The 24,092-nt window shown below is 42.8% G+C and overlaps 1 protein-coding gene across 2 annotated transcripts in view; it reads right to left on the bottom strand.

Annotated features, from left to right (window-relative positions):
* Nucleotides 1-23,666, bottom strand: part of FBN1 (fibrillin 1) — a 179,886-nt gene extending 156,220 nt beyond the window's left edge. For both annotated transcript variants that reach the window (XM_026709584.2, XM_087941425.1), the window contains exons 1-4: nucleotides 23,530-23,666; nucleotides 22,645-23,160; nucleotides 2,265-2,347; nucleotides 1,203-1,301 (exon numbers count right to left, since the gene is read on the bottom strand). In XM_026709584.2, coding sequence (XP_026565369.1) covers nucleotides 1,203-1,301; nucleotides 2,265-2,347; nucleotides 22,645-22,901 — 439 coding nt within the window. In that variant the 5' untranslated portion in view covers nucleotides 22,902-23,160; nucleotides 23,530-23,666. The remainder of the gene's footprint in view (nucleotides 1-1,202; nucleotides 1,302-2,264; nucleotides 2,348-22,644; nucleotides 23,161-23,529) is intronic.
* Between the last annotated feature and the right edge of the window lie 426 nt (nucleotides 23,667-24,092).

The raw sequence follows: 24,092 nt of genomic DNA, 5'->3' as shown, positions 1-24,092 counted from the left end.
AATCCCACCACTGGTCGTATCTCAAGGACTACCCATACGTTGGGTTGCAATTCCCCCTCATACCTCTCAGACTCAGGAAGATGGGAATTATAGTCTGAGAATCTGGAGTATATTTCAGGTCAAAAACTTGTGTTTTAATAAGTAAAACATTTTCCTGAAACTCCTTTTTTTTCTGGCATGGGATTAGTGAAGCAGAGGGCTGAATTCGTTATATGGACCTAATTAAACAATGCCCAAAAAATAATTTAAAGAGCACCCCTGCAGTGCAAATAAACCAGCAAGCAAAGAGGGAATAATTTATTAGATTTATGTCCTGTCTCTGGATCAAAAAGAATTGTATTCAACTTTGGCCAACAACGACAACAACAAACAGGAAACAAAACTACATATGAATTCAAAACACAATTTAAGAAGAACGCAACTGTAAATACAAAACACCAGCCATCTAATAAAAGTAGAATTGGGCTACTGATCTCACACAACACTGGGAAGCCAACCGACGTGAGATCTAAACATTCATGCTGCCTACAAGAGACATTAACTTTCTATTTGCATGGTATTAATTTTATTCTACTTAATGTAAATGTTTACCCTCCTTTTCGCTTTCGTCTCCTTTACGAACTCATAAAACAGTTCCAGATGAGCCTAATGCATCTGAATGTTAATTAATACCATTTCCTGAAAAATTAGGTCACCGAACACCCCTATACATGCCTCTCAATTCTGCTTGGAAGCCTCTGGTGAAAAAATGACCAGATCTTTCAGGACTCACAAAAATTGTAGTTTGTTCATTTCTTAAAAAAAAAAAAAAAGATTGATGTGTCAAGTGTAAATTAGAAGACGAAATCAAAATCTGCCATGATAGGATGTTGTTTGTTATCTTTAAAATGACCATAAGGAATGCTTGCAAGTAACTCAAACCTAGGTACTACATCAGGACGTCCAACCTTGCCAACTTTTAAAACTTACGGACTTCAACTCCCACATTTCCCTAGTTGGCTGTGGAATCCTGGGAGTTGAAGTCTTCCCGCCTTAAAGTTGCCAAGGTTGGGCAGCTCTGCATTAGATTCTCTTAGTTGTGGGCAAACACAGGTCACTGTTTAGTTGTCTCAACTACTAAGATACGAGGAACCCATCAACAACCTGTTCTACTAGGTTAAGCATGCAAGCAGAGACGACCGATCCAAGTCTTGAATGCATACCTGATTTTGAGCCGCAGGATGGAGAAATCTGGCCATTTGGACAAGTGCACATGTTTGGCCTTGAGCAAAATCCATCTCCACAGGAATGTCTGCAAATCGCTGTAAATAAGAAAGAAAAGGATAACACTTTCAGAGATACTGACTGGTGAAGTGAGAGGCTGATGAATGACTGAACTCTTCGGACTATCAAACCCTTTCTGGATTGACTGATCTTCAGGGACCCTTCGTCAAACCTAAGAGTCAAGGCTCACATTATTTTGTCATTGCTGTTGCTGCAGCCTATGCTTAAGTATAGAGCTGGAAAGAACCTTGGAGGTCTTCTAGTCCAGCCCTCTGCTCAGGCAGGAGGCCCTATACCACTTCAGACAAATGACTGTCCAGTCTCTTCTTAAAGACCTCCAATGATGGAATAGCCACAGCTTCTGAAGGCATCTGTTCCACTGGTTGTTCTCACTGTTAGGAAGTTTCTCCTTAATTCCAAGTTGCTTCTCTCCTTGATTCATTTCCATCCATTGCTTCTTGTCCTGCCCTTTGGGGCTTTGGAAAATAAGTTGACCCCCTCCTCTTTGTGGCAGCCCTTCAAAATACTGGAATACTGCTATCATATCCCCTGAGTCCTTCCTTTCTCTAGACTAGCCAAGCCCAAATCCTGCAACCGTTCTTCGTACGTTTTAGTCTCCAGGCCTTTAATCATCTCAGTTGCTCTTCTTTGCACTTTTTCCAAAGCCTCAACATCTTTTTTCTAATGTAGTGACCAAAACTGGATGCAGGATTCCAGGTGTGGCCTTAATAAGGATTTATAAAGTGGGATTAAGACTTCACGTGATTTTATATATACGATGCCATCCTTGACAAGTGGATGTCCAATCGCTTCCTCAAAACCACCAGTGTTGATGCACCCATAACTTCTGGGGACAGGTTGTTTCACTGATTAATTGTGCTCTCTGTCAGGAAATTTCTCCTTAATTTAACTGTATTTTGACTTTTTAAAAATAAGAATAAAATTTAAAAACAGCAAAACAAATGAGAGATTTCCTAATAAATAAAGAAATAACAACTTACGGACAATACATTGATTTCCACCAGGTAAAGTTTTCCACCCAGGACAGCAATATGCATTGTACCGTGATCCACATACGTTAGGTCTGTAAGAGAGAGAGAAAACAAAAGGAAATTTTGTCATTCTTCAAATTCTATTCATGAGTTCACAAAACCATCTTCATTTGGTCACCAAATTATTGTAACTCATTTTCTAGGACTGAAAATACACCATAAATACGTTGCGTTCACAAAATGTCGTAAGCTTCAAAATAACCAATCATGGTTAATATCAACACAGGTCTATAATATACATTAAGCCATTGTGAGAATTCTGCATTTTCCTTTGTAATTTCATTCACAATCAACGATTATGCCACATTTTTAAAGAACTGTGAAGAACCATTATTTAGGATACTGATATAGTCTATCCAATGATCAAATGTGCTTGGTAATGTCACAAGCATATGTTTTGATACTTCTTACCCTTTGTAGCTTACTTATTTATATCAAATGTCAGGTGAGAATGGGATGGGATGGGATGGGATGGGATGGGATGGAATAGAATAGAATAGAATAGAATAGAATAGAATAGAATAGAATAGAATAGAATAGAATAGAATAGAATAGAATAGAATAGTGCAGTGCTTCAGTTAGCAACTGTGGAAAGAAAGCTCATAAAATGGGGCAGAATTCACTTAAAACTGTTTCATTCAGCAGCAGAATATTTTTTTTGGGTGGGGGGGTCAATTGTGGTCATAAGTCCAGCCCCACCTGTAGTTCATTTCAGACACCATCTCAGCAAAAGCTCATCCAGGCCATGGGTACATTCCCCTATAAAAGGTTCCACTGTGTTTCGACTTCACGTCCCTCCCCATAGCTGGAACAGAGCAAATTTGTTTGGAATGACCCTCTTATCGGTGCCAAACATGACTCCAGTGCTTCAAGGCAAGATATCAAACCCTGATTTCCTGCCGAGGGGAAAACGAGATGTTTATCGCTAATAGGAAGTGGCTCTTACTGCTGGATTCTGGGGAAAGAATACGATACACAATCGAATGGATGATGGAGTTGTTTTGGTCTAAAGCAGCCTTTTGTAAATCGACAGGAACAACGGGGTTTCAGAAACAGGCCCTCTGAAAATCAGTTTGGCACTCTCTTTAGCTTGTCCATAACAAAACATATGCAACTTAATGTGCCTTTTGACATTGACAATTAATTTTACACAGGGGTGGGATACAAACTTTTTAACAACCGGTTCTGTGGGCATGGCTAGGTGGGCATGGCCATGTAACTGGGTGGGCATCGCTTTTTTTTCAGCACCCCCACTGGGTTTGTTTATGGTTTTTTTTGCCTCCTGGGCATTTTTGCTTCCAGAAGGCTTCCCTGGGGCCCAGGAAGGCCAAAAAATGGTGCGCAGCTCCCGACCCCTGCATCCCTTTGTGCCTCCTGGGACTCAGGGAAGCCTCCTGGGAGAACCAGTAAGACAGCGAGGGGGATCCCGGCACAGCTGAACATCGGAACAGCTGGTCGTCGGGAGGGGGGGAAGAAATACCTTAAGGAGTGACTGGTTGGAGGAGAACGCAGTCAGCGATGTCACGCATGCTCAATAAGGACTGACTGGGCGGGGGAGGGAGAGGTGGGTGGAGAGGGGCGGGGGCCAGCCAGGGTCATGATTTTCCTGTTCTCCAAATCGTGCAAAATCATAACAACCGGCTCTATAGAACCAGTCTGAACCGGTAAAATCCCACCCCTAAATTTTACAAGAACATCCCAAAGTTGTGGAATTTCATGCTCAAAGAGAAGCGGGTGCAATGGCTAGGAATCAGCCCAATTAGGCATATGTATGTATGTATGTATGTATGTATGTATGTATGTATGTATGGCATTCAGCTTTGTTTGGGTATTTTCCCACGTCATTGTAGTTGTGCTTTTAAAGTTGTAGCAACATTTCAGCAGAATCTCATCTGCCATCATCAGGCTTCTGTATGATGATGGCAGATGAGATTCTGCCGAAACGTTGCTACAACTTTAAAAGCACAACTACAATGACGTGGGAAAATACCCAAACAAAGCTGAATGCCATACATGTAAGTATCCACAAAAACTATATGTATGAATGTATGTATGTATGTATGTATGTATGTATGTATGTATATTGTGAGAAGGGTTACCAAATCAAGCATTAGGAATCTTCCATTAATACAAAATGTACATCAGAATTCAGGAACCCCTCTGAATCTCATTTATTTCATCTGCTAATTTATATCTGAGCACAATTGAGGCAGCTTCAGGTTCCTCTTCCAAAGCTGTGAAGTGTTCTTGAGTTTGTTCCCTGTTTTCTCTCTGTGTCTTTCCACCTTGCTTGCTGGGTCCTCCCAAACCTGGAAGCTCACCAAACCGAAGGGTGTGACTCATACATAATCCTGCAGCAAGGCAGTGATGAAACATGGCGTAAACTTTTAAAAGAGCAGGATGATCAGTAGACCAAATTCCATAGCCGTGCCAACTGTATCCTTTCTGCGCGATGGTTGGCTTTCGATCAGATGTCTTTATGACTTCCACCTCCCTTAATCTGGCTGTACCAGGGTTTGTTTTTTCCATTAATTAATTCTTCCCCAGCTTGTGGTTCTCGTCTGCACAATTTCCATTTTAAAAAAGGGATACAGACACATATTAACAGAGTTGAAAGGGACCTTGCAGGTCATCTAGTCCAACCCCCCATCCAAGCAGGAGACCCTACAACATTTCTGACAGATGGCAGTTCAGTCTCTTCTTGAAAGCCTCCAGTGATGAAGCTCCCACAACTTCTGAAGGCAACTTCTGTTCCATGGGTTGATTGTTCTCACTGTCATAAAATTTCTCCTTATTTCTAGGATGAATCTCTCCTTGTTTAGTTTCCAACCATTTTTCCTTGTCTGGCCTTCAGGTGCTTTGTAAAATAGCTTAACCTCTTCCTCTCTGGGGCAGCCCCTCAAATATTGGAATATCATGTCTCCCCTGGTCCTTCTCTTCACTAGACTAGCCAGGCCCAGTTCCTGCAACCATTCATCGTATGTTTTAGCCTCCGGTCCCCTCATCATCTTGGTTGCTCTTCTCTGCATTATTTCCAGAGTCTCAGCATCTTTTTTTATAGTGTGGTGATCAAAATTGGGTGCAATATTCTAGGTGTGGTCTTACTAAGGCTTTATAGAGTGGTATTGGTGCCTAACTTGATCTCGATTGTATCCCTCTGTTAATGCAATTTAGGATTGCATTTGCTTTTTGGGCTGCTGCTGCACGCTGCTGGCTCCTATTTAGCTGGTTGTCCACTAAGACTCTAAGACCCTCTCACAGTTACTGCTATTGAGCCTGGTTTCACCCAGTTTATATGTGTCCTTTTGGTTTTTCTTGCCTAAGTGTAAGACTTTACTTTTCTCTACGTTGATTTTCAATGTATAGGGGGAACTTCTTTAACTCCTACAGCATAGGCTTTATCACTGCAAGATTCATAACAGGAGAAACGTTATTCAGGTAGTACTTGAATTATGACCACAACTTGGCCCAAAATTTCTCTTGCTAAGCAAGTTCAGTGAAGTTTGCCCCATGATATGAACTTTCTTGCTACAGTTCTTAAGTGAATCACTACAGTTAAGTTAGTAACACGGTTCGTAAGTGAATCAGGCTTCCCCATTGTCTTTTGTGAGGAGGTCGCAAAAGGAGATCCCATGACCCATGACACTGCAACGGTCATAAGCAGGGGTGGGATTCTACCAGTTCGGACCAGTTCTATAGAATCAGTTGTTATGGTTCTGTGCAGTTCGGAGAACCAGCAAATCGCATCACTGGCTGGCCCCTCCCCTCCACACCCACCCCGCCCAGGAGGCTTCCCAGAGGCCCAGTCAAGGGTGGTATTCAGGGGGTTGGGGGAGGGGAGAAGTGGCCTGAGAGCAGAGCTGAACCTTCCTTAGGTTTGAAGCTTCTATTTTTCAGTGCAGACTCAGGCAGCAGATTGCAGAAAGGTAGATCTCTGAATGAAGCTGTGATTCTGCAAGCAGCTCAATCTGCCTGCCTGCTTTGCCTGCTTTTGGGTAAAAGTTGCTCTTTTTTTAAATAAATAAAAAATCCAATCTCTACATATATATTTACAATATTTACATGCAAGCCATGCCCAGCCAGTCACGTGACCACCAAGCCACACCCACAAATTAGGCCATGCTCACAGAACCGGTTGTTAAGAAACTTGAATCCCACCCCTGGTCATAAGTATGAACCAGTTGGCAAGCATCTGAATTTTGATCACGTGAGTATGAGGATGTTGGCCATTAAGTGTGAAAATCGGTCATAAATCACTTTTATCAGGGTTGTTGTAACTTCAAACGGTCACTAAATGAATTGTTGTAGGTAGAGGACTATCAGTTCATTCAATTTCAATAAACTTCTTGCCGAAAGCCGATTGGAAAGACGCAATAGTATTTGAGCAGCATTGGGGGGCCCTAGTGTGAAATCTATGGATCTGTTGTGGCCATTTGGACAGTGAAGAGGTTGGGGAGGAACATGGGCCAGTCCTGGAATCTGGGGAAGGCTCTGATGAGTGCTCTGCATTGGAGGCAGGGATGAGGCCAGGGCCGTCTGACAGTTATCAGCTGCCTTCGGAGTCGGAGATCAGTGGGGAAGAAGAACAGCTGGAGCCTGTTCCCAGTGTGCACATGCACAAAGCTGCCAGGAGAAGGGAATAGCTAAGAAACAAGGGTTAACTCAGGAGTAAAGGCACAGGTAGATGGTGGATGGCCCCTTCCATAGGGAATAAAGAGGAGCAAATGGGGAGCTGTGTTTGCAGGAGACAATTCGTTCAATTCATTAGGGTGAAGATGTGTTCCTGACTCCTTGCCAAGTATTGTCTGCTACAGAGTGGCGTTTGGAAGTTATTGGCCTGGCAGCTCTCCAAGCCTGATCAAGGTCTGTAATTATGAAGTCTCTTGAAAGACTGTTGGCCGGGACTTTACTAGAGAGGAATTTACTTTAAACTAAATAAAAGGGGTTTTATCGGGACGAGGAGTCGGCTTCGTGCTTTTGGGGAAGCCTAGGTCAAAACAGGATCCAAAACTATTTTTTTCCACAGGAATATCCGTAAAAGATGCACATTGCAATGAAAACATCTCCCAAAGGCCTACTTGGGTCAAGATACCCCATTAGGAAACAAAGGATCATCTATCCTCCAACTACCATCTATCCAACCCAGCAAAATCCAAATTCTGAGCAAGAAACTTTGCTTGGCAGCTCCCAGAGAGAGAGACAGACAGACCGACAGACAGACATAGGATGAACTATTACTAAGCAGATAGCTTTTTAATGCTTCTATGTAAATCATATTTTTGAGACTTGGCAGCAAAAGCCAGTCTTGTTGCAAACAAATTTCTGCCAACAGCACCATTTAATAACTTGAGCCTGCTTGCGTCTTTAGGATCTGCCTTTTCAACCCTTTAATGTGCAAGGAAAATTCTGCCAATTATAAACACGGGGGTCTCCTCTGGAGCTAATTGCTCTAGTCTAGAGGATTTAACATGAGCCAGGGCTGAAGCTTACTACATACAACAGCTGTTACAGCAAGCAGAATGATTATGGGGAAAGGAAAAAATAAATAGCGAATAGGTCTTAATGTTACATTTCAAGGTGAAAAAAGAACAAACAAACAACGAAGCTTATTTGTGCCTTTGCTGTTATCTTTCTACAGGGGTATCCTTTTTGCTAGACCATCAAACATTTGCAAACCTTCCTTTCTTATCCTAGTGAAAAACGAAGAATCTCTGGAAAACAGGCCATCAAATTTGCAAGCCTCTCTCCCCAACTCCAAGTATGGAAAATAGCAATAGCGTTTAGACTGATATACCGCTGCACAATGCCCTTACAGACCTCTCTAAGCGGTTTACAGAGTCAGTATCTTGTCCCCAACAATCTGAGTTCTCATTTTACTGACCTTGGAAGGACGGAAGGCTGACTCAACCTTGAGCAAGTCAGGATAGAACTGCTGGCAGTGGGCAGAGTCAGCCTGCAATCCTGCATTCTAACCACTGCACTACCAAGGAAGGAAGGGAGGGAGGGAGGGAGGGAGGGAGGAAGGAAGGAAGGAAGGAAATAGCAATAGCTCTGACTTATATACTGCTTCACAGTGCTTTTACAGCCCTCTCTAAGCAGTTTACAGAGTCAGCATCTTGCCCCCAACAATCTGGGTACTCATTGTACCAACCTCGGAAGGACAAGACTGCTTCAACCTTGGCCCCCCTCATGTTATCCCATGAAGAGGGCACTTGGTGCCTGTGGACTCCCATGAATGTTTAGAATCTCCTCCCATCTGACTTTAGGTTTTGGTTCAAATTAATTAATAAACATCTATGTTTTTCCTATTCGGTGGTCAATCAGCAGTTCTCACGTGTGGATCTGACTTTGATGCCAAAGGGTTTTAATGTCTCTAGTTATTCCCTACCAAGACATCAAAACTGCCATGTCTACAGCTGTGATTTCCCCTCCCCCCCCTTGCTTACATTTGAGGAAAAGCAAACTATACTTTTAATCAAAACAATTTGTCTCCCTGTCATCTTCTTTCTGTACACTGCAATAACTGTGAAACCAGTTGTTTTTATAATTACACTAATTGTACTATCATTATGCGATCAAATCTGGCTCTCAGATCATCATGTCTTGGAGAAATGCTATTCTAGAGGGTCTGAGAACTACTTAATTGCACAACATTACACACAAACCAACAACCACCATCTACGTTTGAGATAGCATTGATCCTCTGGACAAGCAAAAACTAAGCTGAAGTGCCTGGCCACAGTAAAACAAATATTTACCTCAGAAGAAAACCATGGTGATTGCTTCTAAGTCTCCTAAATTGTGACATATTTTTAAACACAAAACATTTATCGTGTGAAATGGACTTTTTCTACTTTATCATTCCCTTTTATCTACCCCGCTTTGCCTGTGCAAATTAAGACTTTGAAATTTCTAGTCACAGAAAATTTCTTTCAGTGTATCGATCTAGTACCTAAACTAAGTAACCATGAATCCAGGGCTAGTACTCAATGAGGCTTGTGGTTTGCCACATGTTATTAGCATAACACTAGTGCATTGATATTTAACTAGGGTTTGTTGAACATGATCCAGTGGCCTATTTTATCTATAACACTGAGCCAAAGTTTTCCAGTCATGCTAAGCTATTGTTTTAACCCACGGATTACCAAATAAACTAGATTAGTTTCATTGGCACATAAAGTCAATGTATAAGATTTGAAGTCACAGAGTTGCTAAGTTCACACAATGCTAAGCCAAAACGAAACAAATTACATTATAACTCAGTACAATCCGTGACAGTGATTGTGTTAACAAATGAATTCAGGTTCTGCTTTTTGCATAAAACATTGAACCATTAAGTACCCAACAAGCTGATTTTGAAGAGAACTTAATTAAGGTTAAAACTAACCAAACGTAATATGCTGGACCTAACAAAGTAAGAAACCTATATCCTAATTTTTAAAATTGTTGTTGCCATCTGCTTTTTTTCTGTGAGTTGTAATGATAGCTCTCTCCCTTAGTTGACTCTCACAACAACTCTATGGAGCTTGCTTACCAGAAGTGGTATTCAGCCAGTTCTGACAGGTTCTGGAGAACCGATAGCAGAAATTATGAGTAGTTTGGAGAACCAGCAAATACCACCTCTGACTGGCCTCGCCCCATCCATTCTCCGCCTCCTGAGTCCCAGCTGATTGGCTGAGTCTTCTTTGGTTGCCTTGCACAGGAGAACGGAGCTGGAAAGCAGGGGGATTTTGCAGTATCTTTCCCCTGCCACGCCTACCAAGCCATGCCCACCAAGTCATGCCACACCCACCAAGCCACGCCCACAGAACTGGTAGTAAAAAAAATTGAATACCACCACTGGTGCTTACAAAAGAAAAGTATTGAAGGTTTTTATTACGTATATTAGTGTATAATGAAGTTTTAACTGTTATATTAGATTTCTGGTCAATGGCCATCAGGAAGGGTTGATTTCATCTGAAAAATCAATGAAATAGCCAGGCTGAGAATTAACTGGCCCCAAATCTCCTGGTGAACTTCATGGTCAAGTATAGATTCCAACTTGAGTCTTGCTAATTACAGGTATTCTTCGGCTTATGATCACGATGGAGCCCAAAATCTCTGTTGTTAAGTGAGACGTTTGTTAAGTTTTTGCCCCATTTCATGACCTTTCTGCCACAGTTGTTAAGTGAATCTGGTTTCCCCGTTGACTTTACTTGTTACAAAAAATGATCGCATGATCTTGGGACACACACACACAACAATGGTCATAAACAAGAACCCGTTGTCAGAAGGTGGTCACAAAAGGGGATCACATAACCTCGGGACACAGCAATGGTCATAAGTATGAGCCAGTGGCCAAGCATCCGAATTTTGATCATGTGACCATGGGGATGCTGCAGTTGTCCTAAGTGTGAAAAACAGTGATAAGTCACTTTTTTCAGTGCGGTTGTAACTTTGAACAGTCATGAAATGAACTGTTGTAGGTTGAGGACTGTCTCTACTAGAGGACAGATGAACATTGTGTTCATCATTTCAAATATGTTCACATTTTTTTCTTTAAAAAATAAATTTCAAAATGAACCCCCTCCACGGACTACTTATGTTCATTGTAAGCACAGTTTTGCCCGTCAGATAATTATATCAGGAAGATTTAGCACACAAGACCCTGCTGTCTTTGAAGAGATCATAGTTTCTCAAGTTGAATCTTATTTATCTGATTTGTCAATCGCTTACAAGGTAATAGGTGTAAGTATAAACATGAGTAAGAATACAGGAAATCGGTACGAATAAATGGGGACAATAGGACAGGGAGGGTAGGCACAATGGTGCACTTATGCACACGCCCCTTACATACCTCTTAGGAATGGGGTGAGGTCAATAGTGGTTAGTTTGAGGTTAAAGGAGTGGGGGTTAGAGGATGTAACAACAGAGTCAGGTAGTGCATTCCAGACATTGACCACTCTGTTGCTGAAGTCGTACTTTCTGAAATCAAGTTTAGAGCGATTAACATTGAGTTTGTATCTGTTGTGTACTCTTGCATTGTTGTGGTTGAAGCTGAAGCTGGTAGGACATTGTAGCAGATAATTTTGTGTGCTACGCTTAAGTCCAACCATAGGCAGCGTAGTTCAAGATTTGTTTTTCTTTTAATATCACTTCCCTAAGGGAATGGAATTAATTGATTGCACTAGAGTAGGGGGGTCTCCAACTTGGCAACTTTAAGACTTGTGGACTTCAACTCCCAGGATTCTAAGAGTTGACGTCCACAAGTTACCAAGGTTGGAGGCCCCTGGTACAGAGATTAAAGTTACTCAGACCTTTGACATAAAGACATAATTCCTCTCTTACAATGAACACAGAATTTTTTAAAAAGAGAGAGAATATCATTGTGTTCTGCATTCATTTATCACCAAGGGGCAAAGGAGTCTCCTTATTCCATTGCTTCTTGCAAATCTTTTCACACACACACACACACACACATCTCACCATCCCTCCATCATTTGTACCTCCTTCATCCCTTTCTTGCTTCATTATTAACAGGTCCCACAGGAAACACTTAGTCATTAATGAAGGAAAAGTTGTGAAAGGATTCCATTCAGGAGCAGAAGAGCTAAGCAGAGTCAAAAGGGGGGGTTTTCCCCCCTCCCCGCCTGCAGCTGTAAAACCTGGATGAAAGTGAGGAATTCAGAATGGCAGCCAGCATGGCCAAACACTTGACTGACCTTGGTTTCCGTCACAGCGAGAATAGCCAAATACGGTAACCGATATTACTCAACACGAGGGACCTCAACTGTCACAGAAACTTCCTAGCAATGCTGGAATGTGAAGATCTCATTCGATCTGACAGAGGGGTGCCATTCTCACTGTCAAGGAAACAGGCAACAGCTCTTAGAGGCAGTTTTCCCTCGTCGGTATAAAAAGCAGCCTTGTTTCTAACAAAACACTTCAACTAGCACTGGCTAACAGATGTAGCTTTACTTATGTACTCAAATTGTAGGGCTGCCCCCATCCCAAACTAGTGATTCTGGGCAGCAAACAATCATCGCATCCATTTAAAAATTGCCTGAAATAGCAACAGCACTTAGACTTATATACTGCTTTATAGTGCTTTCCAGCCCTCTCAAAGCGGTTTACAGAGTCAGTCTCTTGTCCCCAACAATCTGGGTCCTCATTTTACCTACCTCGGAACGTTGGAAGGCTGAGTCAGCCTTGAGCTTGTTGGGATTTGAACTACCAAACTGTAGGCAGCTAGCTGCAGAAGTAGCTTGCGGTCTAACCACTGTATCACAGAGGCTCCTTGATAGAGGGTTTCCCAGGGGTTGGAGTAGAAGACCTCCAAGGTTCCTTCCAACTCCACATTGTCCAAAGACATTTTCTGTGGTCATGTGGTCAACATGATTATATGTTCCCTTCCCACCGAAGTGGTACCTATTTATCTACTCGCATTTGCATGCCTTCAAACTGCTGGATGGGCAGGAGCTGGAGCAAATAACAGGAACACATCCTGTTGCACAGCACTCAGCTTTCCAGCTGACAAGCTCAGCATTTTTAGCTGCAGAGCCATCAAAGCCCCCTTATTTATTTTAAACTTCTATCCTGCCATCATATAAATACATCGAAATCATTGCTTAGTTTCCTGTCAGGCTGCACAGCCACCATGTTGGATTCCTCACAATGCAACAAGCTAAAGACATGAATCTCCAAAAATGTGACCAATAACTCCCCTCTGACTAACTGCTTGCTGCAGAAGGGATATTCAATAAAGTCTTAGCAATTCCCAAATTCTAGTTATCCAAAAACAACATGAACGTCTCATGTGATTATTAACTAACCGTCAGTTTAGGAGAGCATCTTTTTTTAAAAAAAAAACCTGAGCTTTAACATTTGGATTTATTTATATCATGCAGGTGGGGCTGAAATTCTTTGAAGTATCTGCAAGGGCATGGCATCACCCCAAACTGTTCGGTGACAAATAGCTGTTGAGCTAAAGATGGAACATTTTTCCATCTTTTCTTCAGACTTCTGTTTATTGTTGTTGTTGCTTCCCAGCCAAAAAGCAGCTTGCCATCTTGTTCTACTTGGGTACACAGCATGGCACTAAGTACGATGAAAGCTTCCAGTCAGGTGCACCAGCCAGAAGTAGCAAGGGGGAAAAAAAATAAAACATTTGAGGTTTCTCTCAGCCTAAACCAATATTTACCAGTATGGTAAGTCTGATCTTCGACAGCAGCCATTTAGTGGTAAGTAAGGGGTTAGAAATCGAAAAACCGTAAGCCTCAATTATAAATTGGAATATTAAAGTTACCACTGAAATATTCCAGAGACCAACTTTCACCAAAGCAAGTGAGATTTGGACCGCAGAAGGCAAAGGCAGAGGAAGTTTTTAACTATATATTGTTGGCCATGGTAAACTGAAATGAGTTCTGCTCTATGTCAATTAGAGCTTCTTAAAATTCAAAGAGTCTGTCCTACTTCAGTGAACCGTAAAGGCAAGAAGCTACATTCCCCAGGAATAACCTGAATACAGAAAACTCTGCGGCTTTGTCGGGATGTCCAAGGAAGATGCTGTTTACCTGTTTGTTACCTTTCGCTGCTTTTTCAGCGGAAGATAACAAACAGGTAAATCCATTCTTTGCCATGGTTTTCCCAACAACTCTGTGAGGTAGCTTGAGCTAAAACAGGATGGCTGGCCTGAAATTCCATGCCTGAGGTTAGACCTGAACCTGGAGCCTTGCTCTGTCTTGAACACCCTAACCACTAATCCACACTGTTCTTATTCATTTAGGTTTTGGGCAGGGGTGGGATTCAAAAATCCCAGCAACTGGTTGATTGCCCAGTTGCTGGGTGGGCGTGGCCATGCTGGGTGTGGCCTACCGGAACTTACGGGAGGGACGTTTTCCCGCCTCCCAGAGCCTCTGCATGAACCCTGTACTTACCTGTGTCAAAAACGGGACTCATGGAGACTCCTGGGTAGGGTAGGGTAGGGTGGGGCGGGGCGGGGCAGGGCCAGCCAGTCGGTTCAATACTGGTTCAATGAATCAGATGCAAATTTAACATCCAGTTCTCTCGAACCAGTAGAATCCCACCCTTGCATTTGGGTGGTATCAGTTCAGCTGCCAACCCTTCTCCACACTCACAAACAAGGTATGTGCTGCAGTGGGGTCCTTTTTCATATACTACCTTGATTGCAAAACCCCTCCTCAAGGAGTTATGGGCAGTCCTCGATTTATGACGAACTGCTTAGCAAATGTTCGAAGTTACAACGGAGCTCTCTAGAGCTACTTACGGTAGGACCTGGTTTCAAAGTTCCAATGTCCCCCAGGTTCATGTGATCTCATTTTGGACACTGGGCAACCAGTCCATATTTATGACCATTGGCAGTGTTTCCTGGTCATGTCACTATGATTGTTGGCATTTGTATCCCAAAATCGGTGTTTGCTTCCATCCTTTGGCTAAAATGGGTTCACTGAACGACCATCATATTCACTTAACAACTGGTACAAAAGGCTGTAAAATTAGACACAGTCATATGGCAATCCACTTAACAACCGCTGTGACTTACGACCATAATTCCACGTTTGATTAAGATCGTAAGTCGAAGAATACCTGTATTGGCCTCAAATTAACCTATTTACTTAAGGTGTTTATTGCTTGGATCTTTAAAAAAATTACATTGTGCTAGCTGAGCGTGTGGATATTTTAAACTGCCTTACTAGTATATGTTTCATTTAGACTACTCCATATTCCTAGGCAGCTCATTATTTAAACAATATATTTTTGCTTTGCTTTAATTATACTGTGAACTGCCCTGGGATAAATATTTTGGTGGGTGGTATATAAATATTTGAAAGTTTTAAAAAAATGCCACCAGCTGCACCCATTCAATGCCTGGTTCCTTTCAGCACTGATGTAATCAATAGGTGAGCCTATTTTGAATACAAATTTTTAGAATTTCTCTTTCACTCCTGAATTTTCATCACAAGTTGCTTACAGGATCAACTCTCTTGACTGATAAACGTGGAAGCCAAAGGCCCAAATTATGAACACTACTTAAGGGGAGAGCTAATCTAATAGTTGACAGAAAAATAGAATAGCAAAGTAAGAGAGTTGAAAGGGACCTTGTAGGTCATCTAGTCCAAATCTGAGAAAGTTATCTAATTTTTAGAATTTCTATCTTTCACTCCTGAATTTTCATCACATGTTGCCTACTGGATCAAAATTTGCATGCATTGTTTAATTGTTGTGGTTGATGTTGTTAGAGTTAAGAGGCAATGGAGAAACTACCAATTTCTAGTAGTTAATGTCATGTGACTGTTTTGATTCATGTCTCTTGAACAGCTTTTTGATTGGTTGTTCCTAATTTCTGATCATGTTTACCTGCAGTCTTCATAACACGAAAACCTTATCTAGAAATACATTCCATCCCTGGTTATGTGATCTGATTTTAACTAGAAACGTCAGAGTGGACCTGAAATTCTCTACCTATAAAATGTGTTCTACTTCTGAATTATAACCTCTTGATTGATAAAATTTTAAAGTTTGCCCATTTATTGGTCTCTCCTACCCAGTCCATAATTCTAATTGTTCCTTCTTTGTACACTAAACAAAAACTGAAAAACTATTCAGTACTTTTCATGATATCTCTGCCATAACTGTCCAATCAGAATTAAAACCTGAATTACAGGGTCCTGAATGTATGTGCTAAAATATCAGTTCTGGCTTAAAAACCCTAATGGCTGGATTCACAAAATACTGTAAGTCCAAGCAAGCCAAGAAACTAAATTATATCTCAGAAGTCTCCAAACTTGGCCACTTTAAGACTTGTGGACTTCAACTCCCAGAATTCCCCATGGCTGGCTGAGGAACTCTGGGAGCTGAAGTCCACAAGTCTTAAAGTGCCCAAGGTTGGAAAGTCCTGTTATAGTTTAATGCAATGTGTGAATCTCATCAATGTATTTGACCCTGGTCCAGAAAAGAGGTGGGACGTTCTTATATTTGAACAAAGAAGTCAGTTATTTTATCCTCCTGGAGGGGCTAAAAGAACAGTTGGAGAATCTGAAGTTTAAGATCACTTAACTCCTCTGAAAATTCTCCACAAACATCCATTACATGTAAGAATCAAGTTAGATATTTTTCTAAAACCAGATTGATTCTTCTCTTCCACCACTACCCACCAGCCATTATTTCTCTCAAAACTACAGTTACAAGAAAATAAAAGTCAACCAGCATCTGCTAATGATTTATACAATAATGCTTAGGTCTCTGAATATATTTGAAGAAGAATGAGAAAAAAGAGAAAGAATATGTATCTTGTTACAGAATTTGAGAATATCACAATCAATATTATTTTCTCCCAGTTGAGTGGAGAGTTAAGCAGATATTTAAAGAATCCCTTCACCTAAAAGGATTGAATGTTAGAAAAATTATGTTTGGTTGAATTGTATCTTGTGTTTTCCCATCTTGGTTAAATTTATCCAACATGCCACATTCTCAATATTTAGTTGCAATATTTCCTGGACATTTTTCTATGAAGGAATAAAGCTGCATAAATCATTCAAATGCTGATCTTTTAAAAAAGCAGATATCAATCTCAATTTGATGTAGTAAAAATTATTCTCTGTCTTCATAAATACTTAATTCGTTGTTTGAGGGATGGGGTTAACCATCAAAACCTTTTATGTTCACTTAATGATGTTAATAAATATTGACTTCAAGAGTACAAAGCTCAGAATTCCAATACACTACATTCCAAAATGTCAGAAAACGTCAATAACCAATTGAAGCCCAAGCTTGAAAACAATGTTATGGAATCACAAAAGTGCTCATTTTTATGTGTCACAAGACTGAAGTTTGCCTGCAAGTGCTAATTCACCTCTGAACACCAGTGCCAAATTATCAAGCTATTTCAGAACAAGCCCAAAAAACATTTGTTCGGTGTTTCCAGGAGCAGGAACAGAGATTAAAAGATATGTTTTTGTGTGTCTGAGGAGGGAGGGACAGAGAGAAAGGGTACCGTATATACTGTATACAGTATACAGGTGGCACAATGGTTAGAATGCAGTATTGCAGGCTAATTCTGCTGACTGCCAGCAGTTCAATTCTCATTGGCTCGAGGTTGACTCAGCCTTCCATCCTCCCAAGCTCGGTAAGATGAGAAGCCAGATTGTTGGGGATTCTGTAAAATGCTTAGAGAGGGCTGGAAAGTATATAAGTCTAAGTACTATTGCTATACTGTATGGGGCCGGAGGCTAAAACGTATGAAGAATGGTTGCAGGAATTGGGTATGTCTAGTTTAATGAAAAGAAGGACTAGGGAAGACATGATAGCAGTGTTCCAGTATCTCAGGGGTTGCCCCAAAGAAGAGGGAGTCAAGCTATTCTCCAAAGCACCTGAGGGCAGGACAAGAAGCAGCGAATGGAAACTAACCAAGGAGAGAAGCAACCTAGAACTAAGAAATTTCCTGATAGTTTAGAGTAATTAATCAGTGGAACAGCTTGCCTCAAGAAGTTGTGCGTGCTCCATCACTAGAGATTTTTAAGAAGAAACTGGACAATCATTTGTCTGAAAGGATATAGGGTTTCCTGCTTGAGCAAGGGGCTGGACTAGAAGACCTCCAAGATCCCTTGCAACTCTCTTATTCTGTTATATCTAAGCCCTCGTTTCTCAACTTTAACTGGCTGAGGAATTCTGGGAGCAGAAGTCCACATATCTTAAAGGTACCAAGGTTGGGAAACGCTGCTCTAGGTAATGAAATAGCAGCATCCTGCATCCTTTCTTCTCAGCGTTCAGGGAAAATAAACTTGGATCCATTTCTAAAAAGGTGTTTAGAGTGAGTAAAGGACTAATGTAATGCCTGCCTGCAGCTCTTGAAAGCTGCTATGTCTTTTTTCTTGGACTGCACAGTTGTCCTCTGCGGCTTCTACCACATGGTGCCAGAAAAAGGGAGTGGCCATTTTTTAAGACTGTAGATAAGGACTCCCATTCATAACTCTTTCTGTAATTAAGTCCAAGGCATTGCACAACCCTAAATCCTAACCCTTTAAGATACTATAAAATGTAGTTCACTTTATGTATACTTTGAATATCTTAAACAGCCTTGCACTAGTCTAGAGAAAAAACGAAAGAAAGAAGGAAGGAAGGAAGGAAGGAAGGAAGGAAGGAAAAGAAAGAAAGAAAGAAAGAAAGAAAGAAAGAAAGAAAGAAAGAAAGAAAGAAAGAAAGAAAGAAAGAAAGAAAGAAAGATGGAACGATAGACTTAGGGCCTGGCAGAGGCGACAGTGGTATTTACTTCCTAGGCTCTTTTCTGGGATAATCAATACAAGACTCTTAAAGAACTCCTAAATCATGTGTATAAACTATGCAAATATGCAAACAAGCAAATTCTCCCCAACAAGGAAGACATAGCAATGTCATTTAAAATTGATGCATAGACTATAATTCATCTTTAAACATTTCATTTAATCATTAAATGTAATTTTCAAAAAAAGGCAGACTTGAATTAATGTACACAAGAGCCTATTCCAGTCTAGAGTTTATTCTTTGCAAAGTAAACAACCACAATAAAGAATTTTTAAAAATGCTCTGCTTTTGCTTCCTCTTAGCTACAGTCAAAGGAAGCTTGGAAGATTTTTTTTTTTATAACTTCTCTGCAAATGGCTTTGGTTTTTGAAAAGTTTTTGATCTTTCTGGAGCCTGAAGGATTGGTAAAGCAGAAGTAGTCAAAAGACCAGTGTGTGAAATATTGATCTGCCCACAATCCAAAAACAAAAGGAAGTAAAAGTATGTACTTCTTGTAGGATTAATGTGCTTCCCAAATGATGTTCTAGATTAAGGGTCTTCAAACTTGGCAAGTTAAAGACTTGTGGACTTCAACTCCCAGGAGTCCTGTGCTAACATGACTGGAGGAAGAATTCTGGGAGTTGAAGTCCCCAAGTCTTAAAGCTGTCAAGTTTGAAGACCCCTGTTCTAGATATACTAAAATGATGCCAAAGAGATTCAAATAACAGCCTTATTTTTTTCCCCTTTTTGCATTACCATTATGTATGTATGGACACAGAATGGAAACATCTCCCCAACAGTAACATCCTACATACAAAAACCCAGATTTTGCAATTCCAATTAAACTAAAATATCTGATTTCATAGTTATCCTACTATTCAACAATTTTGTGGGTTATACCAGTATGCCTTGTGAAATCTCCCTTTCTCTCTCGCGTTGTGCATGCGCATACCTGCACACATGCATGCAACACAACTTCGGAAATTGTGGGCCCTCTATCACTGGAGCATTTTAAGAAGAGATTGAACAAAAATGTATACAGAACAGTCTCCTTCTTGAGGGTCTCCTTCTTGAGGAGAAGGTTGGACTAGATCACCTTCAAGGTCCCTTCCAACTCTAATACTGTTATTAAGTAGAATGAAGGTGGTAAGCTCGAATTAATAACCAAAGGGGACAATTTCTAGAATTATTAGCATAAGGATTGATAAAATTGCAAATATGACAGATAAAGGCAACAGGGGATATGAATATAGAAATGAAACAAGAATTTTAAATAATACTGTAAAATAAGATAGGAGAATATTTTAAGAAAAACGATAATATCGCATGATGTGATATGCAACTGAATAAGTAAGATGAATAGGTAACTATTGTCATGTTTGTGTTGAGATGTGAAGCCTGGAACCACACTGCTTGCCAAATGAGAACTTTTATTTTAAAAAATGAAAAATAGGAGAGGAGATTGAATGATGAAATTACTAAGTATGTTTCAATGATATGGTAATTGGCACTAGGAGAGAGTACGGAAATGTTGAAAAATTAAGCAGTGAAAGATTATAACAATGTGAATATGTGTATTAAGAGATAAGATTAGTTTTATTAATTTTGCTTATACTAAAATGTATAATGTATTGGTGCCACACTGTCTATGTATTGATGTGTATGTGTAGACTGAAATTTAAAAAAACTTGATTATATAAAAAAGGTCCCTTCCAACTTTGAATATATGTATTCAGAATAAAAGAGTTGGAATATTCTCTCTCTCTCTCTCTCTCTCTCTCTCACACACACACACACACACACACACACACACACACACAGAGTCAATCTTCACCAAGTCATAAGAAGGCCAATGTAAAAAAAGGCAACAACCAGTCCCATTTGTAAGTAGGCTCCTAAAATCTCCAAGAAAGGCCCACCAGAATCTCTAGATGCTTTGTAAAAAGGTACTTTTTTTCACTTTTGGAACTGCCAGTAAAACTCCTGGACCTTGACTTTTCTGGTCCCATATTCAAATGCAAAATACTGAACGGAGCACAAATTTGTCAATGCATGGTCAAAAGAGAATGTTTCATATAATATAAGCCACTTAAAAGCAAAATTGCATGCATGTGTTCTTTAAAAGAACATTCCCATGAATTCCACAGGACTTACCCTGACTTATTAAGTCTTAGCAGCTTTGTAGTTTAACCATAATACACAAGACCACAGCACAAACAGAAACAAAAGCAAGATGCAACATTATAAACTCCAAATGAATCCACTTAGTGAAAGCAAACACACTCAGTCTAGAGATATCCCAAGATTATTAACTGAATGATCATAGAGAAGAATTGCTGAGCCTAAACGTTGTTCTTTGTCTCAAGAAGAGGCTGGATAGCCATTTGTCCAGAATGGTATAGGATCTCTTGCTTGGGCTGGGGGTTGGACTAGAAGACCTCCAAGGTCCCTGTTATTCTATGTTCTAAATATGCACAATCCACAATACCATAGTAGGATGATCATTGCACATAAAAAACCAGGGAGAATGAATGACCCAACAATCTTTAGAACTTTAAAACAACACCCCTAGCAAATGGAACACAAACTTTAGTGATACAACTGCAATACACCCCTCCATATTTATAGAGTAACATAGCTGGGGTTGAAATCAGATCGTTTGCATCCAAATGCAATTATGGAAGCAAGCACAATATAGGAAAATATGCACCTGTTTTAAATGTTTCTCTATACCACACGAAGTACCAAAAGGTAATGCTAGAAGTTGTTAGAGCTTAGCAGGTTATCTGTTCATCAGAATTTAAGCAACTTATTTCTGAAGGGCACCCAAAAACTTCACCAACTGCTCTTATTATCCATTTCTCTCTTCTCCAGGTTCAATACCTACAAGAATCCCACTTCTGGCAACTGTTTTCCAGGAATTAAACACACATAGACACGCACACACACACACACACTTAAGCAGGACAATATCTTTTAGGCAAGAATGCTAGCAAGGGAAATAGGACATTCTTCCTGCAAACAATATATTTCTTGGAAAAAGGGAAAGAGTGCAATTTCTCAGCAGTTACAGCAAATGCTTGTCTGTTCCCAGGCTGGAGACCTTTTGCCTCTTGCAATATTTGTAAGTTGAGCTTTTAACCCTTCAACGAATCAACGTGTCCCATGGCCTAACTGTCAAAACCAGGAAGGGAAATTTGCACTTCGTGACAACTGAGCCGCGAGATGGGTAGCGAACGAATCTGATCAACGAAGGGCCGTTGCAATAAAGGCTCATTCTCTTAAGATGCTGCGGGATTTCTTGGCGGGGAAGGGAAATCAGTTTTTGCACTAATGCAGGCCAGCTGACGGAGCCCCTTGGAAGCAAGCAAGCAAGCAACGGTTTTCCTGGGACTCCAGCTGTGTGCGAGTCTGTCTCTGCCACCTCTGCATCCTTTTCCTAGCCACGTTGCCAGGGAGACAGCCCAGGACCCTGCTGCCCTTTCCAGACCACACCCTGCATCCTTCAGAAGCAGTGAGCACACCGGGCGCCTCTTCCACCCCTCAGCAAGTCAAGCGGGGACAGAAAGTCCTCCAGCCCTTAAAGAAGCAAAGCGCCCAGGAGGGTCCCATTTCTGGAAAGGTGGGTTCTGAGCAGGGCTGTCTTCACACACATTACAAGCCCTGGTAAAAACTATGTACTGAGGCCCCTGGGATAACTAAGCCACAGAGTTGCTGTATTTCCATGATACAAGGTGCATTGAAGGGTTAATATGCCCCGATGATTATTAAGGGGCCCCAATGCTCTTGGGGCAAACAGGCAGGTGCCCGCCGTCCGGCCCATGCGTTAAGGCAAGCTCCGGTTCCCAGGATCAGTGGGTCCCTATTCCAGCCACTTTGAACCCTCCAGATGTGCGGGGGGGGGAGGGAGAAAGTAGAAGAGCTCGTTGACAGCTCCCATCTCCACATCTGGAGGCCTGGGATTCTCAGCCGGGGCATCCCCAAGACCACGTCCGTTGCGGGACTGGGGGAAGCAGGGCTGGTCCCGCCCGGACCCTCTCCCGACCGGTCTCCCTCCCGTCTCGCCCCTTACCCTTTCAGCGCGTCGTGCCCGGCGGCGCCTCCCGCTTGCCCTCTTCGCTTGGCTCTGCTGGCCCGGCTGTTGGTCTCCTTGGCAGCGGCGAAGGCGAAGGAGGAGGAGGCGGCGGCGGCAGCAGCGGCGGCGGCGGCGGCGGCGCCCTCCGCGGCTCTCAGGCTGCCCTCGGCGATCCCATCGCCCGGGGAAGGCGAGGCGAGCAGCAGCCCGGCGAAGCCCCAGGCGACGGTCACGAGCAATCTGCCCAGCCGCATCTCGGCGGCGGCGGCGGCGGCGGGGATGCTGGAGCGGCGGGGCTGCCTCCTTCTCCTCCTCCTCCGGTCCTGCCTTGCAAGCTCCGCACGGCTGCCCCTCGCCCTGGGATCGCGCCCGCGCCGCTGCGAAGGGCTCGCTCCACGCCCGGCTCCTTCTTTCTTTCTTGCTTTCCTTCCTTCTTTCTTTTCTTTTCCTTTCTTTCCTTCCTTCCTTCCTTGGCTAACCCGGGGCGCTCAGCAGAGGCTCTCCCAGCCGGACCTGGGGAGGGGGGTGGAGGGGGCGAGAGAGAAGGGAAGAAGGGCGAGAGAGCCCGGGCGTTAGACAGCCCCGTCCCTCGGCCGCCTTGGCAAAGGGACACCCGCCCCCCCCTCTCCGCGCACCCTTCTCCACTCCCACGCGCGAGCAACGCCCCTTCCCCAAGCGGGCGCCCGCTGCAAAGAAAGGATGCCCGCGCGCGATCCGGAGCCAGGCGCTGTCAGCCGCCTCGGGAAGAGGAGGAAGAGGAGGAGAAGCGGCTCCGGGCTGCGCTGCCCCGCCCGGCTCTTCTCGTCCTTCTCCTTCTCCTTCTTTTGCCCCACCGCAAAGCCTCCCTAGCCCCAGTCCGGGAAGGAGCTTGCTTGCACCCACGGGAGCCGCCGCTGCCGCTGCCGCCGCTGCCGCTTCTGCGCCTCTTGCCACGGGGGCCGCCACATCCAGCGCTCGGCTCGCCCGTCCGCCTTCCTCCTCGCTCGCTGGCTCTGCCCTTCAGCCCGCTTTGCCTCCTCCACCTCCACCTCCTTGTCCCCTCCCCTCCGCTCTTTCTCTCCCCCCCCTCACCCTTCCCGTCCCCCCTCTCGGGCTCCCCCCACCCCTCCTCAACTCCCCCCCACCCCACCCCTTCAAGTATCGTCCGCGCCGAGCCCTTTTCTCTCGCGAGAGGGGAGGAAGGACCAGAGAGCAGCCAAAAAAAAAAGAAAAGAAAAGGCGAATGGAGACCTATTCCAAAAAAAAATGAGAGGGGGGAGGGGGGACAGAGAGAGAGAAGGAGGAGGAGGAGGAGGGGAGAGAAAAGAAAAGAGACTCTCCGCCCTCCAGCCTCTCCTGGGCTCTTCCCTCGGCCGCGGCTCCCCTCCCCTCTTGCACAGCCTCGCGGCTCTGTCCGGGCGCCCGCCCTTTGGACCAGCAGGGACCCTCCAAAGCAAAGGGGCTCC

This window comes from Pseudonaja textilis, chromosome 13, assembly GCF_049901715.1.
Source record: "Pseudonaja textilis isolate UNSWEBS1 chromosome 13, rPseTex1.2, whole genome shotgun sequence".
Classification (NCBI taxonomy): domain Eukaryota; kingdom Metazoa; phylum Chordata; class Lepidosauria; order Squamata; family Elapidae; genus Pseudonaja; species Pseudonaja textilis.
This window is presented reverse-complemented; position numbering and strand designations above follow the sequence as displayed.